Below are 26,051 nucleotides of genomic sequence, written 5' to 3'. Positions count from 1 at the left end.
GCTCGCGCCGCCGCAGTCGGCTCCCGGCACTCCCGGGGCTTCTGCCGCCCGCCGCGCACCACCCAGCCGGGCGCGCCGCGAGCCACGTGTACCTCCTCTGGGCTCCCGGCCCTCACGTGGTCCCAGCGTTGGCGGAAACTTGCGGTGCGTCCAGCTCTGAGTGCCCACGGCGCGGAGCTCCGTTCCCATGGCGACCCTGGTGTTGGAGGATGGGTTGGTCCTGCGTGGCCAGCCCTTTGGGGCCGCTGTGTCGACTGCCGGAGAAGTGGGTAAGCAAGCCCGGTCCGGCTGCCGCTATCGTCCCACTCTCTGCGGCCCTTCCCTGCCCAGGCTGCCCCAGCCAGACCCCGCCATTTTCCCGCCCACAACCCCCGCCCCCCCCCCCCCGCTTTCGGCGCCCAAGTCCCCCCCCCCCCCAGCCCCGTTCATCTCATGGCCAAGGCAGCCTCCACTCCAGGGCATTCTCGTGGAGTGGGGCAGCGTTCCCGAGGAGGCCCTCCTGAGCCCCAGCCCTGCCTCTTTCTTGCAGTGTTTCAAACCGGCATGGTCGGCTACCCCGAAGCCCTCACAGACCCATCCTACAAAGCACAGATCTTGGTGCTGACCTATCCTCTGATCGGCAACTACGGCATCCCCCCAGACGAAGCGGATGAGTTCGGGCTCAGCAAGGTAGCCACACCCAATGCCTAGGTGCAGCATTTCTCGAACTTGTTTTGTCTTGATTCCAGGTTTTCTGAGCCTTAGTTCTTCATTTGCCTTCCACTCGGGAGAGGGAACTCTAGGTAAGGGACTTGTTATTCCTCGGAAGGACCCCGTCTCATCTCAAACCTACGAATACACTGCATTCTAGTCTATAACGCAGTATCTTCATGAACATGTTAATCTCCAGTTTTGTCAGCCGTAAACACACTGATGAATTGATTTTATAAACTGCAAAACTGAGGCCCTGACAGAACCAGGGTAAGGCCTCCCAGAGCCACCAGATCACCACGGATGCTTTTCTGTCACATGTGTTGTAAACACACATATCCATGTGCAGACTAAACTTCCTGGAGCTGAGGGTTCTGCCAGACTGTCCTTCAAATCCTTTTCCATCTTTCCTTAAATCTCCCACTAAGCAGATGTAATTTGAATATGCAACTCCCTCCTACATAAATGACCGGTTTCTCTAGTTATTGAATGCTTATCTATTAGATAACAAATTTCTGTTATCTTTTTATGTATATAATCCCCTGTGAAGGAGGAGGGTATAATCTTGCCTAGATAAATTCCCCGAGCCTTTATCTTTATTTAGTAAGGTACGCTATTTTTATCACAATCTATAATCATGATCTTGCTTATTTACATGTTACCTGGTTAATTTTCTTGCTCTCTGAGTAACAAATTAACATTGTGACCACAGGGACCATGCTCACTGCTCCTCCCCCAGCCCTCAGGAAATGCTTATTGGCTACTATCATGTATCAGTCACCTTGCTCTTGAGATCACAGTTCTGTGAAAAAGACACAAACTTGTTTTGTCCTGATTCCAGGCTTACTGAGTCTTAGTTCTCAATTGCCCTCCACTTGAAAGAGGGAACTCTAGGTGAAGGACATATTATTCCTCCTAAGGACCATGTCTCATCACAAACCTATGAATATACTGCATTCTAGTTTATAATGTCGTATCTTGGTTAACATGTCAATCACCAGCTTTGTCAACTGTAAACCCACACTGATAGAATTGATTTTATAAACCTGCAAAATTGAAGTTTTATGTAAAAAGCAAGAACAGTGGAAAATAAGCGAACTTAGGTGAGCTCTAAGGAGAAGATACAAGCTGCAGTGGATGACTAGGGTGGCTTCACAGAAAAGGGGATTTATGATCTCAATTTTTGGGTAAAGGAAAAGGAAAGAGAATGTCATTTTCAATTTAAAAAAATGTATTTTTATTGATTTCAGAGAGGAAGGGGGCGGGGAAGAGAGAAATATCAATGATGAGAGAGAATCATTGATTGGCTGCCTCCTGCACGCCCCCTATTGGGGATCAAGCCCACAACACAGGCATGTGCTCTTGATTGAAATCGGACCCGGGACCCTTCAGTTGCAGGCCGACCCTCTATCCACTGAGCCAAACCAGCTAGGGCTAATTTTCAATGATTAATCAGGCACCCTGGGCCCTTGTAGGGAATAGCACCGCTGGTGAAGGACAAACGCATAAGGGAATGAGAGGGCATTCAGCGTGGCTGAAGCACAGGGTTCATGCCATACCATGGGAAAAGACGGCATAGCAGGGTATAAGGCCCTGGGCTCTCATGATCTCTTCCTTCCATCAACAGTGGTTTGAATCCTCGGGGATCCACGTGGCAGGACTGGTGGTGGGAGAGTGCTGCCCCACCCCTAGCCACTGGAGTTCCATCCGCACCCTTCACGAGTGGCTGCAGCAGCACGGCATACCTGGCCTGCAAGGTATGGTGCAAGCACATGTGAGGTTGGGCAGAGGACTGGTGCCTCGATGGGAAGAATCAAGAGAAAATCTCTGTGCACTGTTGGGACTTGAGTTCAAGGTTGTGATAGAATCTGATTTCCATGTAGATTGGGGTCTGGAGCAAGGAACTGAGCTCTTGCTCACATGGAAAATTTCAAACGTATAAAAAGGAAAGAAGAGCATATAATTAACCTCCACCAACACAGGGCTAAACTTATTTCCTCACCATTACTATAACCCCCGGATTATTGTTATTATTTTTTTAAAATTTTTTTATTAAATTATTATCTTCGTACATATACCATTGCATATTGTTATTGTTTAATATATGTTTATTGATGTCAGAGAGGAAAGGAGAGGGAGAGATAGAAACATCAATGAGGAGAGAGAATTATTGGTATGCTGCCTCTTGCACACTCCCCAGTGGGGATGCAGCCATGCAACCCGGGCATATGCCCTGACCAGGAATCAAACTGTGGCCTCCTGGTTCGATCACTGAGGCAAGCCAGCTGGGTACCCCCGGATTTTTTTATTTTTATTTTTTGGTTTAACTTGAGAGTTTTATTAGGGTCTCCATACAAATAAGTCTGGAAGCACATGCAACTCAAAAGCCTCACTGAAAAGTTTAGTGAAGGGACTAACTACTCCAAGGAGAGGCAGGTTCATGAAACGGAACGGGAGATGGCAGAGCAGTACCAAGTTCTGGCTACAAACAGCTACCAAAATCCACAGGGAGCCCTGTAGGAAAGGGGTCCCTGACGGGAGCATGGCCACAACTCACCACAGGGTTTTTGAAGCTTATCTCAGACATTGTATCATTTATCCATAAGTATTTAAGTATCTCTGAAAAAGGAATCCTTTTAAAACATGACCACAATAACATTGTACATTTTAAAAAGTAACAGTAATTCCTTAACATCATACATTTTAAAAAGTAACAGTAATTCTTAAATATCGAATATTCAGTCAAGGTTTTAAGTTTTCCCAGTTATCTAAGTTATTTTTTTCATGGCTTGTTTCTTTTTGAATCTGAATCTGAATCTAAACAAGATTGGTACATTGCATTTGATTATATCTTTTTAACCTATGGGCCTTGTAACCTATTGACAGAAACAGGTCATTTTTCTTTGGAGTATCCCAGTCTGCATTTTGTTGATTACATTCCTGTTGAATCATTTAGCATGTTCTTTTTCTATAAACAGATAAATCTTGATATTATTTTCTGTAAACAAACAGATCTGGATTCATGGTACAATTCAGATGTGAGGTTCTTGGCAAGAATCCTGCACGGTAGTGAGTTTCCACCAGGATGGCTTAGGGTTTTGATGCCCATAGACCAGCTGTGTGTGACGCGGCTGTGGAATGGAAGTTCTCCGGGCAGTCTTAACCCCAGGCATGGCTGAGTGGGAGGAGTGGGGTCTCTCAGAGTGGGCTATTTTGACAGGAGTGGACACTCGGGAGCTGACTAAGAAGTTGCGAGAACAAGGGTCTCTGCTGGGAAAGCTGGTCCAGGATGGGACAGATCCTTCAGCCCTGCCATTCTTGGACCCCAATGCCCGCCCTCTGGTGCCGGAGGTCTCCATTAAGGTACAGTGGGCGAGTGGGAGAGTGTTGTAAGCTGTCGCACAGTAATTACAGTCTGTCCGTAACCATGGAGAGCATTGAGGCAGAATCAGAAGAGGCCTCCACGTTAGGGGGTAGGTGTGTGCCTATAAATACTCAGTGATTACAGCTGCCACCCATTGCCCTTCCTTTCACAGGCTCCACAGGTATACAATGCAGGGGGCACCCCTCGCATTCTCGCTTTGGATTGTGGCCTAAAGTATAATCAGATCCGATGCTTGTGCCAGCGTGGGGCCGAGGTCACGGTGGTACCCTGGGACCATGCACTGGACAGCCAGGGTGAGTAGCTGGGGTCTCTGTAGGACCGCAGGCAAACGGCATGTGTGGAAGATCTGTCCCTGGGTCTAATCGCTAAAGCCAATGTGAGTGGCGGGGAAGACAATGGAGATCAGGGCTTTTGCTGTAATGGGAAGGGCTGTGAGTGTGTCTGTAGTTGAATACTGGTTATGACGTCATCTTTTCTGCCCATTCCAGAATATGAGGGTCTCTTCCTGAGTAACGGCCCTGGTGATCCTGCCTCCTACCCCAATGTGATATCCGCACTGAGCCGTGTCTTATCTGAGCCTAACCCCCGGCCTGTCTTCGGGATCTGCCTGGGACACCAGCTGTTGGCCTTAGCCATTGGGGCCAAGACTTATAAGATGAGGTGGGAGTTATGGGAGGAGAAGAGCCTGTACTACTGACAAGAGGGGTGGGGAGCTGAAACCAGTTTGGCTCAGTGGATAGAGCGTCAGCCTGTGGACTGAAGGGTCCCAGGTTCGATTCCGGTCAGGGGCATGTGCCTTGGTTGCGGGCACATCCCCTGTGGGGGGTGTGCAGGAGGCAGCTCATCGATGTTTTTCTCTCATCAATGTTTCTGGCTCTCTGTCCCTCTCCCTTCCTCAATGTAAAAATTCAATAAAATATATATATTTTTTAAAAATAGAGGGATGGGGAGTCTTGGGAAAGGGCATGGAGTTGGTGCTTATTAGTGTTAAAACAGAGCAGGAGCTGGTGGGGATCCTGAGAGAGCTGGGTTTGGTCCAGGGGTGAAGGAGGGTGAAAGGGGCCTGTGCCTCAGCTGCTTCCATCCGCAGGTACGGGAACCGAGGCCACAACCAGCCTTGCTTGCTGGTGGGCTCTGGGCGCTGCTTCCTGACATCCCAGAATCATGGGTTTGCTGTGGAAACAGACACCCTGCCGGCAGGCTGGCTTCCTCTCTTCACCAACGCCAATGACGATTCCAACGAGGGCATTGTCCATGACAGCCTGCCCTTCTTCAGGTGAGCCTGGGTGATCCTGGCACGGGGACTGGGTGTGTGCAGCTTTGAAGCCCCCTGGGACTTGAAGGTCCAAAAGTAAAGAGTGATCGTGGGCCCCCGTCATCCACCCCACTCCCTACCTCCGAGGCAGCCACTGCCCAGGCCAGTGATGATGACAGGTTTCTGATCCACTCTCGTCCACAGTGTCCAGTTTCACCCAGAGCACCAAGCTGGCCCTTCAGATATGGAGCTTCTTTTTGATATCTTTCTGGAAACTGTGAAAGAAGCCATCACTGGGAACCCTGGGGGCCAGACAGGTAAGCACCTGAGAAGAAGTGGGTTGTGAAACCAAGAACGGGGCTGGCTCTAGGATGGACGTACCCAGGAAACTGATACATGCTTGGGAGGTTAAGGAGGTGGGTGTAAAGCACCCAAACCAAGATGATTTATTTATACTTCTATTGAAAGCAACTCATGAGTCCTGGGTGTTCCCTCTCTCTCTCTCTCTCTCTCTCTCTCTCTCTCTCTCTCTCTCTCTCTAGTTGATTTTAGAGAGTAGAAGGGAGAGGGATAGAGAGATGGAAACATTGATATGATGAGAGAGCAGAACATCAATAGTTGCTTCCTGCACACCACCCACTGGGGATCAAGCCTGCAACCCAGACATGTGCCCTGACCTGGTTCAACACTCAATCACTGAGCAACACTAGCCGGGTTTTATTTTTTTTGTTCCTACCTGAGGATATTTTTTTATTGATTTAAAAAAATATATATATTTCTTTTATTGGTTTCAGAGAGAGAGGGAGAGAGGAACATCAATGATGAGAGAGAATCATTAATTGGCTGCCTCCTGCATGCTCCCCACTGGGGATCGAGCCCACAACCGGGCATGTGCCCCTGGCTGGAATTGAACCGGGGACCCTTCAGTCTGCAGGCTGATGCTCTATCCACTGAGCCAAATCGACCAGGGCTCCATTGATCTTTAGAGAAAGTGGAAGGGAGGGGTAGAGACAGAGAGAGACATCGGATGTGAGAGAGACACATCAATTGGTTGCCTCCCACACACGCCCCAAACAGGGTCAGGGATTGAGCCTGCTACTGAGGTACATGCCCTTGACCGGAATTGAGCCCATGACCCTTCAATCCACTGTGGATGCTCCAACCACTGAGTCAAAACTGGCCAGGGCTGGGTTCTAGCTCTGACTGCCATTCACTAGAGCAGTGGTTCCCAACCTTTTTTTGTCCATACCCCACCTAAGCATCTCTAAAATCCCGATTACCCCCTCTTCCCCCGCCACGACATACAATTCTTATTCAAAAAGTGACTCCTATTCATGTGGAGGAAGCCTAAAAGGCTGTTAACTTGGTCTAAAAAAGCTTCTAAAGAGCATGGCATCCATGAGAGAGAGAAATAAAAGAATGAAAGGACAGTTGAAGTACTGAGGAAGAAATCACTAAGAAGTTGTTAAAAAAAATAATAATAATATGAAGCGATATGAAAAAATGGCAAATAGCCCTAGCAGTTTGGCTCAGTGGATAGAGCGTTGGCCTGCAGACTGACAGGTCCCAGGTTCAATTCTGGTCAAGGGCATGTACCTTGGATGCGTACTTTGGATACAGTCACATCCCCAGTAGGGGGTGTGCAGGAGGCAGCTGATCGATGTTTCTCTCTCATCAATGTTTCTAACTCTATCCCTCTCCCTTCCTCTCTGTAAAAAAAAATCAATAAAATATATTTTAAAAATTTTAAAAGATGGCAAAGTTTCAAAACGTAGAGAATTTAAATGCATAAATGTTACAATACATATTTATATACTGTATATGAGGCCCCTAGAACCATAAGAAATGCAAAAAATTCACTGTTAATAATTCATTCTCAGATTGCCCCCCTGTGGGGCGTGTGGCCCACGTTGGGAACCACTGCACTAGTCATTGCTTGTTCTGGATTCTTCTGTGAAACGAGGGGGTTAATCCAGATGATTTCTCTCAGGTCTCATTAGTTCTGTCCATGACTCGCTTTGTTCCCACAGTTCGGGCGCGGCTGGCCGAGCGCCTGTGTCTGCCCGGGGCTCCCAGCCCGGGCTCTGGGCTCCCCCCACCACGGAAGGTCCTGATCCTGGGCTCGGGGGGCCTCTCCATTGGCCAGGCTGGCGAGTTTGACTACTCAGGCTCTCAGGTAAGTCAAGTCCATCCGCCCCTCAGGGCGTGTGAGCCTCAGGGATGCTAGAGTCTTGAGGAGAAAGGCCAGGCTGGAACCTTGGTTGTGGGAGGAAATGAAGGAGGAAGTGGGGAATGTGCGGGGCGGTGAGGTGCTGAGGAGGAGGAGGGGCTGTTAGGGACTAAGGGTACAGGGAGGACAGAGGACGGAGACAGTTTACAGTCTTGCTTCTGCAGTCTAAGTGGACGTGCCATTGTGTCTCCCTAGGCAATCAAGGCTCTGAAGGAGGAAAACATCCAGTCAGTGCTGATCAACCCCAACATTGCCACCGTGCAGACCTCCCAGGGGCTGGCCGACAAGGTCTATTTCCTTCCCATAACACCTCACTACGTCACCCAGGTACGGCTGGGGGAAGGCTGGACTGAGGAGGGGGACCCAGGCGGGAACACAGGTTTCTAAACTCCTTTGATCCATTTCCTAACTGCAAGGTCCTGATGCCTCTGCTTCCTCAGGTGATCCGTAACGAGCGCCCAGATGGCATACTGCTGACTTTTGGGGGCCAGACGGCTCTGAACTGTGGAGTGGAGCTGACCAAGGCTGGAGTGCTGGCTCGGTACGGGGTCCGGGTCCTGGGCACGCCCGTGGAGACCATCGAGCTGACGGAGGACCGGCGCGCCTTTGCCTCCAGGATGGCAGAGATTGGCGAGCACGTGGCCCCCAGTGAGGCAGCCAATTCCCTTGAACAGGTTTGAGAGGTGGCCGGAGGGAGGTAGAACAGAGTCCTTTTCTTTATATCTTATCTCCTCTGTGCCCGGGCACCCTCTGTGCAGCCCGCAGTCAAGGCCTGACCTGTTGGTTTATCTCTTCTGCTCCCTGCAGGCCCAGGCAGCCGCTGAGCGACTGGGGTACCCTGTGCTGGTGCGGGCAGCCTTCGCCCTGGGTGGCCTGGGCTCTGGCTTTGCATCCAACAGGGAGGAGCTCTGTGCTCTCGTGGCCCCAGCTTTTGCCCATACCAGCCAAGTCCTGGTAGACAAGTCCCTGAAGGGATGGAAGGAGATTGAGTATGAGGTGGTGAGAGACGCCTATGGCAACTGTGTCACGGTGAGTCGATGGAGACGGGGCGGGAGCCGTGCCGGGCAGTACGAGCTCTTGGAAGGGCAGAAGCCAGGGCTCAGATCTCTGTGCGTTCGGTGTCCCTCAGCTCCAGGATGGGTACCGCCACCTGTCTTTCCTGACCCCTTCGGCAGTGACCTCCATGGGGCCTCTCTTCACAGGTGTGTAACATGGAGAACTTGGACCCACTGGGCATCCACACTGGTGAGTCCATAGTGGTGGCTCCGAGCCAGACGCTGAATGACAGGGAGTACCAGCTCCTGCGGCAGACGGCCATCAAGGTGACCCAGCACCTTGGCATCGTCGGGGAGTGCAATGTGCAGTATGCCTTGAACCCTGAATCTGAGCAGGTGAGACTCTAGGTCCTGGAGCTGATATTCTAGCTGTTGGATCTCCTTCCCCCCCAAATTTTTTTTAAAAATACGTTTTTGTTAGAGAGAGAGAAAATTAGTGATGAGAGAGAATCATTGATCGGCTGCCTCTTGCACGCCCCACCCTGGGGATCAAGCCCGCAACCCTGGGCATGTGCCCTGACTGGGAATCGAACCATGACCTCCTGGTTCGTAGGTTGACGCTCAACCACTGAGCCATGATTGCTGGGCCCTCCTTCCAAAATTTTGAGGCCTCAAAGCCAAAAGGGCTTTTGGCCCTACAGACCCCAGAGTAGAAACTGGGATTGCCTTTGGTAGGGTTGGCCTTCATGGGAGGGGGCTGTTGCTATCCATCCCTTTGGGGAGGGCTTTATTTTCTGACCTTTCTGAGATCTCCTAGGTGGGCTTCTAGGCCAGTTACCTGGTGACTCTGTTCCCTCTCTTTGCAGTATTATATCATCGAAGTGAATGCCAGGCTCTCTCGAAGCTCTGCTCTGGCCAGTAAGGCCACAGGCTACCCACTGGCCTACGTGGCAGCCAAGCTGGCTTTGGGCATCCCTCTGCCGGAGCTCAGGTACAAGGGTGGGGAGAGGTCAGGGAGGTGAAGAAAACTTTTATGGACAGGGAACATGAAAAGGACATCGGTCTGGATGTAAGGGGATGGAGAGAGCTACCTGGAGGCTCAACGTGTGTATCTCCCGCTCTGTCCTTCTGCCACCCCCACCTGACGGCTCCAGGAACTCGGTGACCGGGGGAACAGCAGCCTTTGAACCCAGCCTGGATTACTGTGTGGTGAAGATTCCCCGCTGGGACCTCAGCAAGTTCCTGCGCGTCAGCACCAAGATCGGGAGCTGCATGAAGAGCGTTGGTGAGACACGTCCGGAGACCCCTCCCCAGGTCACCCCCCGGGTCCCACCTGTCCCAGGAATCTGGAGTGTCAGATAGTTCCTGGCATGGCCTTTCGGCATCTGTGTTAGCAGCTTCTTGGGAATACAGTTCCTCAGAGCTAATAGGGACATTTCAAACGAAGAAAGGAGGTCTTACTACCAGGAGTGGGGCTCGACGGCATCTGGAAATCTATGCCAGGATACGCATGCCCCCTCCCTCCCAGACGCAGGTCAGACTCTGGGGGGGGGGGTTGACAGCCATCAGAGAATCCCATCTCTCTCATCTTACCACTGAGTAACTGAAGGGGCCACGAAAGGAAAGTTGTGGCCAAATAGAGGGCAGCGCCAAGAACAGAAAACGGCCTGCTGGCTGGTGTTCCTCCGACAGTGAGGCCGGTTCCGTGAAACTCCACCCACAGCATTTCGTGGCATTTTGCCCACAGCCTTTAGGCTGTTAATGGTAGTGACTGTGCTCGTTTAAAACTCTGATGCTTGGGGCAAACAATGGCTGTTGTTTTTCTGTGAACCCTCTAAATCCAAGTCAGCACAGTGCTAGCCATTCTCTCTCTCTCTCTCTCTTTCTCTCTCTCTCTCTCTCTCTCTCTCTCTCTCTCTCTCTCTCTCTCTCTCTCTCCCTCTCCCTCTCCCTCTCCCTCTCCCTCCCCCTCCCTCCCTCCCTCCCTCCCTCCCTCCCTCTCTCTCTCTTTCCAGAGAAGAAGGAAGAGGGAGAGAGAGGTAGAAACATCAATGATGAGAGAGAATCATTGATAGGCTGCCTCCTACTGGGAATTGTGCCTGTAACCTGGGCATGTGCTCTTGACTGGACCCAGGACCCTTCAGTCCACAAGCCGACATTCTATCCATTGAGTCAAACCAGCTAGGGCAGTGGTGGCCATTCTTAGCTCATCTCCTTTCCTGGGCCCTTTCTACATGATTACTAAATGAGATTTTTTAAAAAAAAAAAAGTGTATAAGATGAGAGCAGGATTTCAGAGGCCTTTTTCTTTTCTTTATTTTTTTTAATTTATTGACTTCAGAGAGAGGAAGAGAGAGAGAGAGAGAGAGAGAGAGAGAGAGAGAGAGAGAGAGAGAGAGGAAGGGAGGGAGGGAGGGAGGGGGAGGGAGGGAGGGAGAGAAAGAGAAAGAGAAAGAGAGAGAAACATCAATGGTGAGAGAATCATTGATCGGCTGCCTCCAGCTTGCCCCTTACTGGAGATCCAGCCCTCAACTCAGGCATGTGCCCTGACCAGGAATTGAGCTTTACCTCCTGAGTTGGTGTTCAACCACAAGGCCACACTGGCCAGGCTCAGAGACCTTTTTCAAAAAAGAAAGAAATTTTGTGGTGAACAGAGAGTGGTCGGCCTCCGAGCAGTAGTAGGGCATGCTGGGGTTGCATTAATCCCATGCTTCCTTATCTTGTCCTTTTCAGTTGCCTTAGGCTGTCCTCTAAGACATTTCAGCCCCCCATGCATGTGCCCAAACCAGAGTGCTACCAGCTGAGGACAAGAGCACTTTATTGTGTTCACCTTCCCATTGAGAGCAGTAGTAGCCTTCACACAAGTTAAGTCTAAACTCAGATATTATTTTGGGATTTTTAGAAATCTTACAAGACTGCCAAGTTGTTCCTTCTGGAGATGAATTTGTTATATGAAAATTATAGTAAACATGGGAACAAAGCCATAATTAAATTGTGGCTAAAAGAAGTGGATTGGAAATAGGACAATCAAAGATTGATTCCTAGATGAGACATTTCAGAGTTTTATATCTATTCAAGTATTCTTGGAATGGGATCTTTGATAACTTATTTTACAAGTGAGATACACCTATCATTGAGGAATTAGAAAAGATAGTTTAACCAAAGAATGATCACTTGTAATATTGTCACACAGAGATTCATTTGGGCATGTATATGAGTCCAGGGTTTTTCTAGGCATGCAAGTATGAGTGTTGGGTTTTTCTTTTACCCAAGATAAAACTTTGATGATATCAACACATTTCAAAGGAATTAAAATCACTTATAATCCAGTTCCTTAACACTGCTATTAGTATCTTGGTGTTTAAAATTTTTTTTCTAAAGAAACAGATATTAGGATTATAAATAAATACAGTTGGTAAGAAATATTTGAAAACCATGGAGTAAATTTTCAGAGGACATGAACAAAACTTTACAGAACAGGAAATCGGTAAACAAACGGGGGGGGGGGCGGGGGGGGGCGCGCTCCCTCTTAGTAATAAATAGAAATCTAGCCCTGGCCACATGGTTCAGTTGGTTGGATTTCTGGTTCAATCCCTAGTCAGGGTGTGTATGGGAGGTGACTGATCAATGTTCCTCTCTCACATCAGTTTTTCTCTCTTTTTATCTCTGTCTCTCCCTCTCTCCTTCTCCCTTCCTCCATTCCTCCCTCTTTCTCTAAATCAATAAAAGCATGTCCTCTGTTGAGGATTAAAATAAATAAAAGCATCATCCTTGGGTGAGGATTTAAATAAATAGAAATCTAGTTAAATAAGATATCGATTAACAAAAGTGATTATTGTTGTTAATCCATCTGAGGATATTTTCCCATTGATTCTTAGAGAGAATGGAAGGGAGGGGGAGGGAGACAGAAACATCAATGTGAGAGAAAGAGAAACACATCGATTGGTTGCCTCCTGCATGAGTCCCTACCTGACCAGGGTGGGGATTGAGCCTACAACCAAGGTGCATGCCCTTGACTGGAATCAAACCCAGGACCTTTCAGTCCTTGGGCTGATGCTCTATTTACTGAGCCAAATCAGCTAGGGCTTAACAAAAATTGTTTTAAATGATGATACACATTTCTTAGAAGGTTGGTTAAATGTATACTTTGTATTATAAAGTAATTCTTACTTAACAAGAGCCAGAAAATGTATCTTACCGGTTTCCCCTGCACTTCTGGAAGTTTATCCTAAGGGGCTAACCCAAAGCAGAAAACAGCCCTGACTCCACTTGTCCCCACCGCTGTTTCAGTTGGTTAGAGCATCATCCTAATACACCAAGGTTGCAGGCTTGATTCCTGGCAGGACACATACAAGAATCAGCCAATGAGTGCATATGTGGAACATCAATTTGAAAGAGAAACATTGACTCTCCACCTCTTACTCGCCCCCTACCGGGGATTGAGCCCACAAACCTGGCATGTGCCCTGACCAGGAATTGAACCGGCAACCTTTTGGTGAATAGGACGTTGCCCAACCAACTGGGCTCCACTGGCCAGGGCCCGTTTTAGGCATTTGAATTCCATATTCACTAATAAAACATGAAAAAATCATAGAGGGCAGAGCTGAAAGTTTTAAGATTTTTCCATAATGAAACGCCATAAATCTCACCACCATGGGACCCGAGAACCTCCGGGAGAAGAGGTTTACCTGACTGCAAACCATAGACATTCCGGCCAGCTCCTGCCCACCAGGCCCTCAGTCTTTACATCCTGTGTCTCCAGGTGAAGTCATGGGCATCGGGCGTTCCTTCGAGGAGGCCTTCCAGAAGGCTCTGCGCATGGTGGACGAGAACTGTGTGGGCTTCGATCACACAGTGAAGCCAGTCAGTGACGTGGTAAGTGGCCGCCATGCCCCCTGGAGACCCCCCTAGAGTGGACACTGCTGCTCTCTGTCCCCAGCCCAGGAGCCCATTCCCAGCAATAGTAGCTGCAGTCATTAGTGGACACTTGGCTGTGTTTTCGCTTTGCTGAGAATTTCAGGATGTCCTCTCATTTGTTATGTGAGGACGTACTACGCTTGGTTTTATAGATGAGGCAACAGGCTTAGGGAGGCTGTTGAACTTGCTCGGCGCCACGTAGGCAGTGAGAGCCAGGATCCATGTCCAGGTTTTTGCGACTGCAGAGCCTCTGCGCTGGTCTGAGTTCCCTCTGCTAAGATGATGACAGTCGTGCTCCAGGCTGTCTGAGGTGCTGACAGAGGACTGGGAATGTTTTGCTGAACATTCTGCCATCTCCTGCCTCTGCACAATGCTCTGCCTCCATCTGTCTGCCCTCTCCCGTCAGGAGTTGGAGACGCCGACAGATAAGCGGATCTTTGTGGTGGCCGCCGCTCTGTGGGCTGGCTACTCGGTGGAGCGCCTGTATGAGCTCACGCGCATCGACCGCTGGTTCCTGCACCGCATGAAGCGCATCGTTGCACACACCCAGCTGCTGGAGCAGCACCGCGGGCAGCCTCTGCCCGCACACCTGCTGCACCAGGCCAAGCGCCTGGGTTTCTCAGACAAGCAGATCGCCCTTGCGGTTCTCAGGTGAGAAATGGCAGCGAGGGCCCTGGGCTGAGAAATGTGGGGCAGTGACCCTTGGTACGAGTGCGAGGCCCTCAGAAAGGGCGAGTGGGGGCTTTGGCGGCCTCTGACCTTCCCTGGGGTGTTTTCCTCTGTGACCCCGGCCCTGGGATCTTCCTCCCCTGCTCAGTCTGTACCCCTCTCCCAGGGCCCGTGTTTCTGTCCCCTTTCCTCTAGCACCGAGCTGGCTGTTCGCAAGCTGCGTCAGGAACTGGGGATCTGCCCAGCGGTGAAGCAGATTGACACAGTTGCAGCTGAGTGGCCAGCTCAGACGAACTACTTGTACCTCACCTACTGGAGCACCACCCACGACCTCACGTTTCGGACGCCTCATGTCCTGGTCCTTGGCTCCGGCGTCTACCGGATCGGCTCCAGCGTTGAGTTCGACTGGTGTGCCGTGGGCTGCATCCAGCAGCTCCGAAAGGTCCGGGAGCTGGTGTCTCATTCAGTTTTCCCTGCCGCTCTGTTCAGCTCCAGACTGCCTTCCACCCATGCTCCATCCAGGCCCTTTCTGTTAATTGCTCCTCTTTGCATCTGTTGTAGGGCTTTGGGTTGGGGCAAGGGTCCCCTTAGCCGATCATGTGACCCTCACAGGCATGTGTGTCTCCTTTCCGGCACTTTGGTGCCACTTCTCAATAACTACAATGCTAGCCCCACTCCCTCCCCAGCGGGGTGCCTGCGCAGTGATTGAGGAAGCTGAGGCGGTGCTCTCCAGAGTAGGGGCTTTGGCTTAGTTTCTCCATCCTTTCCTCTCACCTGATGGCTAATCCCAGTCCCTCCCCATTGCAGATGGGGTATAAGACCATCATGGTGAACTACAACCCGGAGACAGTCAGTACCGACTATGACATGTGTGACCGACTCTACTTTGATGAGATCTCTTTTGAGGTGAGAGGGATGCAGGCTCTCCTAGTCTGAGGGGCCGGGATCAAGTAGGAGTAGCTGGCCGGCCTAAGATCCTTTGGAAGTTGTGGGATGTGAAGGGATGTGGTGCACGGTGAGGAGCCCTGAGCCAGAAGGCTGAGGCCCTGACCCCACTTGTCCCCACCGCTGTTTCTCCTCCTGCCCTGTAGGTGGTGATGGACATCTACGAGCTGGAGAACCCGGAAGGCGTGATCCTCTCCATGGGAGGGCAGCTGCCCAACAACATGGCCATGGCTTTGCACCGGCAGCAGTGCCGCGTGCTGGGCACCTCCCCTGAAGCCATCGACTCGGCCGAGAACCGTTTCAAGTTCTCCCGGCTCCTTGACACCATTGGCATCAGCCAGCCTCAGTGGAGGGAGCTGAGTGACCTAGAGGTGGGCTGGGACCTCGTGGGAGGCTGTAGGGTGTCCTGGGTGAGTGCGACCCGTCTAGCTAAGCTCCCTGCACCCTTAGTCTGCTCGCCAGTTCTGCCAGACGGTGGGGTACCCCTGCGTGGTGCGCCCCTCCTACGTGCTGAGCGGCGCTGCGATGAACGTGGCCTACACGGACGGGGACCTGGAGCGCTTCCTGAGCAGCGCAGCGGCCGTGTCCAAGGAGCACCCCGTGGTCATCTCCAAGTTCATCCAGGAGGCCAAGGTAGGCTGCAGACAAAGAAGTCTCCAGGGGCGGGCCCCTCTCTGGTCCCACAGACATTCATGGCACAGGGGGCTGGGAAGGCTGGGTTGCACCAAGGCCCTTAAAGCAAGGGAGCATCTGGGGCAAGTGGGAGGAGACAGTGGTCCTTGCTCTTCATCACATTGCCCTGCGCGCACACACATCCCCTACTCCCAGGAGATTGACGTGGACGCCGTGGCCTGTGATGGTGTGGTGGTGGCCATCGCCATCTCGGAGCATGTGGAGAATGCAGGCGTGCACTCGGGGGATGCCACGCTGGTGACCCCACCACAGGACATCACTCCCAAAACCCTGGAGCGGATCCAAGCCATCGTGCATGCCGTGGGCCAGGAGCTGCAGGTCACGGGACCCTTCAATCTGCAGCTGATCGCCAAGGTAGGGATGAGGGGTTAAAGGAAGGGACTAAAGGGCCCCAGTGCCTCCTCGTTCTTTGCTGGCTCCAGTGCCAGGGAGCTGGGCACGCTCTTCGGCCCTCGTGAAAGTAGGCGCGAAGGCTGGAGGGACAGGTGGTGGGTAGGACCGCAGTGTCAGGGTTTCTGACCTGGTTGATTCCCCACAGAAATGAGTGCGGGGGATGAGTTGGGGTCAGGGAGGTATGTCAGGAAGCCCAGGGAAGGCCTGACCAGCTCTTCTCTGCCCCAGGATGACCAGCTGAAAGTCATCGAATGCAACGTGCGCGTCTCTCGCTCCTTTCCCTTCGTCTCCAAGACACTGGGCGTGGACCTAGTAGCCTTAGCCACGCGGGTCATCATGGGGGAAGAAGTGGAGCCCGTGGGGCTCATGACTGGCTCTGGAGTCGTGGGGGTCAAGGTAAGGAGGATCAGCACCCTGAGGTTCGCAGGCAGCAGCCGGGAGGCAGGAGGAGAGAGTTCCTTCACGTACACGTTGTCAGTCAGCATGCTCACCCAACGCCTGCTGTGGGTAGGCGTTGCTCGGCCATGGAGTGACGAGGTGGCCTTTCACTCTGTAATGGGAGGTGAGAGAAGTTGGGTCCAAAACAGCTTGTTTATAGAACAGTTTCTAATAGACCTACATAATAGAATAGAGGTGAAAAACGCTAAAGGAGTCTGCAGACAGCAGGTACTTCTAAAAAGGGTGACCTGGGACAGCTTCAGAGACACGGAGGCACTTGACCTCGGCCTGGAAGGATGGTCGGGTGTTTGATTTGCAGGGCTTGGGGAGGAAGGGTCCAAGGCCGGGGACAGCTGAGGGAAGGCAGGCCCAGGTGTGCTGGGAGGCAGCTGGTGGTGGGTATAGGCACACGCGGAGCAGCAGCAGGCAGGCTAACCCGCTGTTTGGATGGGACCCAGGAGAGGGTCTGTGGCTGCCTCTCCCACCGTGGGGAGGCGGCCCCTCTCTCACCTCCTGCTCCCTCAGGTGCCTCAGTTTTCCTTCTCCCGCCTGGCGGGTGCTGACGTGGTGCTGGGTGTGGAGATGACCAGCACCGGGGAAGTGGCCGGCTTTGGGGAGAGCCGCTGCGAGGCCTATCTCAAGGCCATGCTGAGCACTGGCTTTAAGATCCCCAAGAAGAACATCCTGCTGACCATTGGCAGCTATAAGGTACAGGGTTGGGGTGGATGCAGTCAGAGAGATGGGGCGGATGGCCTGGCCTTGAAGTGGGAGACTGGAGAATCATAACCTCATCTTCCTCTGCTTGGTCAGAACAAGAGTGAGCTGCTCCCAACGGTGCGGCTGCTGGAGAGCCTGGGCTACAGGCTCTATGCCAGTCTGGGCACCGCCGACTTCTACACCGAGCACGGTGTCAAGGTACTGGCTCCACGGCCTCCCCACACTGCCCTGCAAGGGTTTGAAAGCACCAAAGAATTCTCTCCCTCTTCCCTGCTTGTATTGTTTTATGCAAATCTACTTTTCAGAGAAAGTAGAATATGCAGAAAAGCCAAGAAAAAGAGCCCTGAGATTTCTGTTAACATCTAAATATCTATATATATAAAAGTCTTAAGCAACTATTAAGGCAGAATGACCTGCCGGTAGCTGATATGCACAATGACCACCAGGGGGCACATACTCAATGCAAGAGCTGCCCCCTGGTGGTCAGTGTGCTCCCATAGCCAATTTCCCATGGTCCCTCCCGTGGCCTGGCAGCCAGCCCAAATTGGCCCTGATTCCCAGCCAGGTTGAGGGACCTCACCCGTGCATGAATTTGTGCACCAGGCATCTAGTTCTACTATATTTCCTTCCAGAACTTTATGTGTGTGTGTGTGTGTGTGTGTGTGTGGTAGGCTCATCCTGCACAGAGTCCTTCATCACCAAGTTTAGTTGTCTCCCCTGTCAAGAAATAAACTGCCACTAGCAAATAGAGGCAGCCCTGGTCCCCACCCAGTCTTCTCATGGGTTCCCAGGCCTCCTCCCCTCCCTTCAGGCTGGCCTTTCTGACCCTTGCCAGGCTCAGATTGGCCCTGCCCTTGTCTCTGGGCCCCAGGTAACAGCCGTGGACTGGCACTTCGAGGAGGCAGTCGACGGTGAGTGTCCACCACAGCGAAGCATCTTGGAGCAGCTGGCAGAGAATCACTTTGAGCTGGTGATTAACCTGTCCATGCGTGGAGCTGGGGGCCGCCGTCTGTCTTCCTTCGTCACCAAGGGCTACCGCACCCGACGCCTGGCCGCGGACTTCTCTGTGCCCCTCATCATTGACATCAAATGCACCAAACTCTTTGTGGAGGTAACTGAGACTGGGGTGCAGGGAGGGAGACAGCCGGTGTTAGTGGGGGTGGAGGGAGAAGGGAAAGCTCAGAATGAAGCAGCCATGTGAGTAATCCAACTTTGTGGCTGCAGAAAGAGAAGGTGAAGATAGAGAGGCAGGAGCCTGGTTTATGGGAAACCCAGTCCCTACCTACACCTCCCAGAGTGCCCTTAAATCAGAGCTGACCGCTGTTTCCATCTGCAGGCCCTGGGCCAGATCGGGCCCGTCCCTCCCATGAAGGTGCATGTGGACTGCATGACCTCCCAAAAGCTCGTGCGGCTCCCTGGTAGGTGCAGCCCAGCAGGACCTGCCTCTGGCTGCTGGGAACAGCTGTCGGAGACCCTGGTGTGGTGGGGGATGGCTGAGCGCCCACTCCCTGCCCTCGACGGCACAGAGTGGATGCCCGGGATCTTGGTCACTCGGCTCCTTCACTCCCCGGTGCACAGTGCCCTTGACCGAGTTACCTCCCCACCTCTTGCCTCCATTCTCCTGCCGCCCAGTCACCTCCTGGATGCCCTTCGTGCGTGACTCTTCCTCTGATCTTACCGCCTCCCACCCTCCCAGGACTGATCGATGTCCACGTGCACCTGCGGGAACCAGGTGGCACGCACAAGGAGGATTTTGCCTCGGGCACGGCTGCTGCCCTGGCTGGAGGCATCACCATGGTGTGTGCCATGCCTAATACCCGGCCCCCCATCATCGATGCCCCTGCTCTGGCCCTGGCCCAGAAGGTGAGCTCTCGCACCCCTGCTTCATGGTGCCCCACCAGCCTCCCCTTCCCCCTCCCCAGGGGCCCAGGCCCCTGGTGCCAGACTGGCATGTGTGCTCTGGGCCCTTATCTCATCCCGTCCTCCCCAGCTGGCAGAGGCTGGTGCCCGCTGTGACTTTGCCTTATTCCTCGGAGCCTCGTCGGAAAACGCAGGGACCCTGGGTCCCGTGGCTGGGTCTGCTGCGGGGCTGAAGCTCTACCTCAACGAGACATTCTCCGAGCTGCGGCTGGACAGCGTGGACCAGTGGATGGAGGTAGGGAGTCGGCAGCGGAGGAAGGCAGCCGGACAAGCCCTGCCGGCTGGGGGGCCCCACAAACTGGGCCGACAGCAGTGAGGAGCCAAGAGCTCCGAGTGCTCCAGGCTCTCCCAGAACATTCTTTCCGCCCCCAGCATTTCGAGACGTGGCCCTCCCACCTCCCCATCGTGGCCCACGCGGAGCGGCAGACTCTGGCCGCCGTGCTCATGGTGGCGCAGCTGACCCAGCGCTCGGTGCACATCTGTCACGTGGCCCGGAAGGAGGAGGTGAGGACTCCAGAGGCCCCGGTGCCCTGTGCCCTCCCAGTAACATCAGGAGGCCCGGGGAGTCCTTGGGGCAGGAGAGAGTCTGAGGAGCCTGGAGCCGGATCCTCAGCTTGTCCGCCCTATGGCTTTCCAAGAAGGGCCGCTGGCCGCGGGCATGTAGGGCTGGCACAGGGAGAGGCCTCCTCTCATTTCCGTGCTCCCCCAGATCCTGCTGATTAAAGCCGCCAAGGCCCGGGGGCTGCCCGTGACCTGCGAGGTGGCGCCCCACCACCTGTTCCTGAGCCGGGACGACCTGGAGGGCCTGGGGCCTGGGAAGGGGGAGGTCCGGCCCGCGCTGGCCTCCCGGCAGGACGTGGAGGCGCTGTGGGAGAACATGGCCGTCATCGACTGCTTCGCCTCGGACCACGGTGAGAGGGCCCGCCCCGTGCCTCCTGCCCAGCGGGGATCCGGGGCTCGGTCCGTGTAATGCCCCAGCCCCTCATACAGCGCCTGGTGCGTGGGAGGTGCCTGGTGCACGTTCAGTGGAAGGATGAACGAGCAGATAAGTAAAATGGTGCACGGGAGACCATGCCCATGGTGGGGCCGAGAAGGTGGAGAAGTCCCGTTCACCCGTTTTCCGATCCCCAGGGAAAAGGAGTGCGGGAGGGAGGCGGCAGTCCTGGCACGCTGTGGGTCCCGGCGGGGGAGGGGGGGTGCTGAGGGTCTGCTCTTTCCCCAGCCCCCCACACCCTGGAGGAGAAGTGTGGGTCCCAGCCGCCCCCCGGCTTCCCCGGGCTGGAGACCATGCTGCCGCTGCTGCTGACGGCTGTGAGCGAGGGCCGGCTCAGCCTGGACGACCTGCTGCAGCGCCTGCACCACAACCCCCGGCGGATCTTCCACCTGCCGCCGCAGGAGGACACCTACGTGGAGGTGGGAGGGCGGGAGGAGGGCCTGGGGTGGGGGTGGGGGCTCTCAGCCCGGGGCCTCTCCCAGGCGCGGTCTTTCCCTCGCCTCACTCATACTCCGCAGGTGGACCTGGAGCACGAATGGACAGTCCCCAGCCACATGCCCTTCTCCAAGGCCCACTGGACACCCTTCGAGGGGCAGAAGGTGAAGGGCACCGTTCGGCGTGTGGTCCTGCGAGGAGAGGTTGCCTACATTGATGGGCAGGTGCGTGTGGGGCCGGTGCACCGTCCCAGTTGTGTCCTTTTCATCCCACCAAGCACATCTGTGCTGCCTCCCTACCCCTCCGGCCGCCCCGGTACAGTCCCCCAGGGCACTCTTTCTCCCTGCTGGCTTCACCCCTTCAATCCCAGCGGGCTCTCTCCTCACTCGCCGCCCCTGCCTTCTGCCTGCAGGTTCTGGTGCCCCCGGGCTACGGACAGGATGTTCGCAAGTGGCCTCAGGGAGCTGTGCCCCAGCTCCCGCCCTCCGTCCCTGCCGCCAGTGAGGTCACCACGGTACACACGCTGCTGGGCTGGGGGGAGTCTGGGAGTGGCAGCCAGGGCTGGGGTTTCAGGGCGGAAGGCTCTTTACCTGACAGTTAAAATCCCCACCTCCTCCTCTGTCTGCTGCAGACCACAGAGTTAACTGTCAGTTTAGGAGGGTGCCCGTGGGAAACACAGCCCATTAACCAGAGGCCTCGGGGCCGGTGGTGGGGCCCGCCTGCTGCGGACAGCACCGCGCTGGGGGCGGGGGGGGGGGGGTCCCGGAGAGCGGAGTCTGTGTGGACACTGAGCTTTTCGTGACTTGAGAAGCGGTTGGGTCAGTGGTTTTCCAAACATGAGACCAGTGTTCGCTCTGCAGACGCCGGAAAGGCCCCGGCGGGGCGGCCCCGGGCTTCCTGACGGCCGCTTCCACCTGCCGCCCCGCATCCACCGAGCCTCGGACCCCGGTCTGCCCGGTAAGGGCCCTGTCGCGTCCGGGGGCGCCCCCTGGACATGGAGATGTGTGGGCAGCCTCTCTCCCTGCACCCAAGTGTCTCAGATGAAACAGTGGCCTGGGAGCTGATCCAGGCCCTCCCCTCCCAGCACCTCATCGCTACCTCCTTCCCCCATCCTTCCTGCCATCCCCCATCCTCCTCTGATCCGCTGTTCCAACCTCTGCCTAAATCGGTCTGCCCAGCTTCCCTCTCCGGCCCTTTTTGCTGTGGGCAGCTGCATCCCTGCGCCTGGGAGCTGGGGTGAATCCAGGGGTCGGCAATGTGAGCCTGGCCGTTCCCCTTCCCTAGGATCGCTTTGCCACTTGGGAGGGCCCGGGGGGTTGGGGGCCGCTGCTGACGTACTGCAGCCCCGTGGGAGATCACGTGGCCCCAGAGCTGCTGTGGTGTGAGCCAGTGTAACAGACTGTGATTCGGGGTCCGGGGGGCATGGGGGCTTTTCTCAGCCCTCAGTCCCAGGCTTACATCTGTGCTGTTGCCCGTTTGCAGCCGAGGAGCCAAAGGAAAAGCCGTCTCGGAAGGCAGCTGAGCCAGGTGAGAGGCCCCCCCGACACACTCGCCTTGGGGACCTCTGATCCGGCCTGCCAGGAGGGACATCTGACCAGCCTCTTCTGCCCCGTCCCTCACAGCAGAGCTGATGGGAAGCCTTGATGGCACCTGCTACCCTCCACCACCAGTACCTAGACAGGCGTCACCCCAGAACCTGGGGACCCCTGGCCTGCTGCACCCCCCGACCTCACCCCTGCTACACTCACTAGTGGGCCAACATATCCTGTCCGTCCAGCAGTTCACCAAGGACCAGGTGCCTGGGGCGGGGGCCGGGACACCAGAGCGAAAGGATCTGGCAGCATGGGGCCGGGACCTCCAAGCTGCCCTCCCGCTGACTCCGGTCTCTCTTAGCTGTCTCACCTGTTCAATGTGGCCCACACGCTGCGCATGATGGTGCAGAAGGAGCGGAGCCTCGACATCCTCAAGGTGAGGGTCCCGGCCCCGGTCAGCAGGGCTGCGCGGTGGTCAGGGGGGCCTCGCTCCCCTGCCGTAAGCCCTGGTGTGAGCCGAACCTCCCACTCACTCTGCTGTCTCTGCTGGGAGGGCCTGGTCCCAGGTCTGTCCTGTCAGCATGCAGCTGACCCACGAAGCCCTGAGCACAGCCCCCTCACCTGTCCCTGGTCTGTGCGGTGGACTCGTGGGGGAGAGCTGGGGTGTTTGCTTTTCTCCCGGAGAACGTGTCTCGTTCAGATCCTTAGCAAGGGCTTTTTGGAGGCACAGCCTTCAGCTCAGCAGGACCCAGATGGTGCAATTCGTGGGGAAGTTTGGGGGGGGGGGTCCTCTCGGCACTCGCCTTGTGTAAGCTGGGGAGGGAGGCAGCCTGTGTGGAACACACGTACCCATCCCTCCGCCCCAGGGCAAGGTCATGGCCTCCATGTTCTACGAGGTGAGCACCAGGACCAGCAGCTCCTTCGCGGCCGCCATGGCCCGGCTGGGGGGCGCTGTGCTCAGCTTCTCCGAGGCCACATCGTCCGTCCAGAAGGGTGAATCCCTGGCCGACTCCGTGCAGACCATGAGCTGCTACGCGGACGTCGTGGTGCTCCGGCACCCGCAGCCCGGAGCCGTGGAGGTGAGGCCGGCCGGGGACCAAGGGGGGCGGGCGGGGGCGGGGGGCGCAGAGGCAGGACTCCCCTCCCTCGTGCCGCTTCACAGCTGGCAGCCAAGCACTGCCGGAGGCCGGTGATCAACGCTGGGGATGGGGTTGGCGAGCACCCCACCCAGGCCCTGCTGGACATCTTCACCATCCGGGAGGAGCTGGGCACCGTCAACGGCATGACGGTGAGCGTGGCCTGCCCGGGGAAGGCTGGCGGGGGAGGCGGGAGGCGGGGGAGTCGCCCCTTTATCCCTGGCAGCTGCATCAGGCAGGCCCCGTCCGGGCCCGAGGCCACAGCTTTGAAGCGGGAAGGGGGTGCTCAGTCTGGGCCCTCCTGTGACGGGTTCCTCCCCTAGATCACCATGGTGGGGGACCTGAAGCATGGGCGCACAGTGCACTCCCTGGCCTGCCTGCTCACCCAGTACCGAGTCAGCCTGCGCTACGTGGCGCCTCCCAGCCTGCGCATGCCCCCCGACGTGTGGGCCTTCGTGGCCTCCCGCGGCACCAAGCAGGTGAGGCCCCGGGAGGCTGGGGGACACGGGTCAGGCGGGCAGAGCCGGCCCTGCGCTCACCCCTCGCCCTCCAGGAGGAGTTTGAGAGCATCGAGGCGGCGCTGCCGGACACCGACGTGCTCTACATGACGCGGATCCAGAAGGAGCGCTTCGGCTCCACCCAGGAGTACGAGGCTGTGAGTGCCGGGGTGCAGGAGCCGGGGCTGGGGGGCGCGCACCCAGACGGGAGGCCAGGCTCCTGGGGCTGGGTCAGCGCCCCTGGTGGTGGGTGTGGGGAGCCGGGCTGTGGCCGCACAGCCTCCATGCCTGAGGTGCTGACCGGCCCTGTCTGTCTGCCTCAGTGCTTTGGCCAGTTCATCCTCACCCCCCACATCATGACCCGGGCCAAGAAGAAGATGGTGGTGATGCACCCGATGCCCCGCGTCAACGAGATCAGGTGACGTCAGCGTGGAGGCTCCCGGGGGCTGGTGGGGAGGGCGCCCCCTCGCGGGCTTCGTGGTGACTCGCCTTCTCTCGCAGCGTGGAGGTGGACTCGGACCCCCGAGCAGCCTACTTCCGCCAGGCCGAGAACGGCATGTACATCCGCATGGCCCTGCTGGCCACCGTGCTGGGCCGCTTCTAGGGCCCCGCTCCTCCGCCTCCGGCCCAAATGCCGGGCACGGAACCCAGTGCCCCCCACGGGGGCCGCACACGTCGACGCCCTGGGTCTCCAGGTAGCTCACGTGCTCGTGTGCACACACGTGCAGACTACACTCCTGGGACTGGACTGAGCTCTCCAGCATGGGGACCAAACCTGTCTCCCTCCTGCACCTCCATTCTGTACAGTTTTTCTACTGACTAAATAAATAGCCTCGCTGCCTCCAGTCCTGCTTCCCTGCATGTCTTCTGGCTTCAGCACAGGATGCCAAGCGTCATAAGCAGAGCTTCCTCCCAGCAAATGAGAACTGGCAGGCTCCTGCGCTAGCCAGGGCTGAGCAGCCAAGCTCAGCATTATCGGAGCCGTGGCTCTTTGGGGTCTGGGCAGGAACATGCTGTTCTGCTGGAGACCTGAGCCCCACGGATATATGTGCAGCCTCCTTCCTCAATTAAGCTGCACTCCAAGTCCTGACACGAGTCCTGTGAGAAGGCTGAGCAGCTGGCTGGTGAGGTTCATGATCCTGTAGGCCTTCTCTCCCCTCTGCCTGGCTGGTCCTTCAGCAGCTGAGGCGGCCCCTGATCCGCAAACCTCGCCTTGGAGTCCTCCAGCTGCCGCCACTGCTGGGAGCCCCTCCTGTCTGTTATCCATGGGGGCCTTTTCAGGCTGGACTAGGGACAGGGGGACAGGCCCCGGCAGGAGGAGGGGCACTTGGGCTGGAAACCCTGGGGTGGGGGACGGGTGGATTCGCTCATGCGCCTGCAGGTTAGGGCTTCTGTGGATCTTTCGAGGTGTGTGAGCTGTTCCATTCCGTGAACTGCAGGAGCATTAGGGACGTTGCTTGATCCCACAGACTCACTGAGCGCCCACTGGGTACAAAGCACCATGCACGATGGGAGTCCAGGATGGACAAGATAGTCTGCCCTCCATCTTGAAGCCTCGGGTGCTACGGCATCAGGGACGTGTTGATTGAACACGTTTGTACGAGATGGCCCAAACATCACTCGGTGATGGCTCCAGCATCACCCAGGAAGACCTGCTTCATGCAAAGAGCTAGTGGCATGTTTCAGTGGTAGGAAAGGAGAAGGAACTTTTTTTTTTAAAAGCGTGAACAAGAACTTAACAGTTTTTTTTTTGTTTGTTTTTTGGTTAATCCTCACCCAAGGATATTTTTCCCATTGGCTTTTAGAGAGTGGAATGGAGGAGGATAGAGAAACATTGGTGTAAGAGAGACGCATCGAGTGGTTGCCTCCTGCACGTGCCCCAACCAGCACCGGAAATCAAACCCACAGCCCTTCAGTCTGCAGGCTCTAACCACTGAGCAAACTGACTAGGGCAACACACTGTTTAATCTCATGCCAACTTTCCAACTGTTTTTGCAGATGCAGAAATTGTTACTGCGTGGCTTACCAGTCACATAGCTAGGGTTCACAACAGGACTACTCAAACCCATCTTCCTATTAAAACAAAAAGAAAGCAGTCCTTTCCTGCTCTCAGGGCATACAGAAGCAGCAGGAGAGACAAACCACACAAATGAACCACCGAGAGAATAAGCCTAACGCATCCATGGGGGCCAGTTTTCAGAAATGAGCAAT

General features: G+C 55.2%; 1 protein-coding gene across 2 annotated transcripts; it reads left to right on the top strand.

Moving 5' to 3' along the window:
- The first annotated feature begins 1 nt into the window (after nucleotide 1).
- CAD (carbamoyl-phosphate synthetase 2, aspartate transcarbamylase, and dihydroorotase) lies at nucleotides 2–24,683 on the top strand. Of its 2 annotated transcripts, none has more exons than XM_084901551.1 (44): nucleotides 2–269; nucleotides 530–669; nucleotides 2,318–2,447; nucleotides 3,911–4,053; nucleotides 4,227–4,368; nucleotides 4,564–4,735; nucleotides 5,166–5,351; nucleotides 5,535–5,647; nucleotides 7,361–7,506; nucleotides 7,756–7,887; nucleotides 8,001–8,234; nucleotides 8,368–8,589; nucleotides 8,763–8,951; nucleotides 9,422–9,546; nucleotides 9,710–9,840; nucleotides 13,317–13,429; nucleotides 13,878–14,122; nucleotides 14,336–14,582; nucleotides 14,948–15,046; nucleotides 15,232–15,456; nucleotides 15,536–15,718; nucleotides 15,914–16,132; nucleotides 16,400–16,567; nucleotides 17,135–17,317; nucleotides 17,420–17,524; nucleotides 18,198–18,437; nucleotides 18,663–18,744; nucleotides 19,023–19,189; nucleotides 19,317–19,481; nucleotides 19,619–19,750; nucleotides 19,956–20,157; nucleotides 20,469–20,659; nucleotides 20,759–20,899; nucleotides 21,088–21,189; nucleotides 21,536–21,632; nucleotides 22,158–22,202; nucleotides 22,301–22,470; nucleotides 22,569–22,643; nucleotides 23,074–23,286; nucleotides 23,370–23,495; nucleotides 23,667–23,822; nucleotides 23,897–23,998; nucleotides 24,164–24,258; nucleotides 24,342–24,683. In XM_084901551.1, exons 1-44 carry the CDS (start codon nucleotides 188–190, stop codon nucleotides 24,442–24,444), a joined length of 6,678 nt encoding a protein of 2,225 aa, XP_084757677.1. In that variant the 5' UTR covers nucleotides 2–187; the 3' UTR covers nucleotides 24,445–24,683. The 2 variants fall into 2 exon arrangements, with proteins under 2 accessions (XP_084757677.1, XP_084757676.1); XM_084901550.1 differs by having other exon boundaries at nucleotides 22,298–22,470.
- The last annotated feature ends 1,368 nt before the right edge of the window (nucleotides 24,684–26,051 follow it).

This window comes from Pipistrellus hanaki, assembly GCF_964339955.1.
Source record: "Pipistrellus hanaki genome assembly, chromosome: 12".
NCBI classification, from domain to species: Eukaryota; Metazoa; Chordata; class Mammalia; order Chiroptera; family Vespertilionidae; genus Pipistrellus; species Pipistrellus hanaki.
The sequence above is the reverse complement of the archived record's forward strand: the minus strand, read 5'-3'. Positions and strand labels throughout refer to the sequence as shown.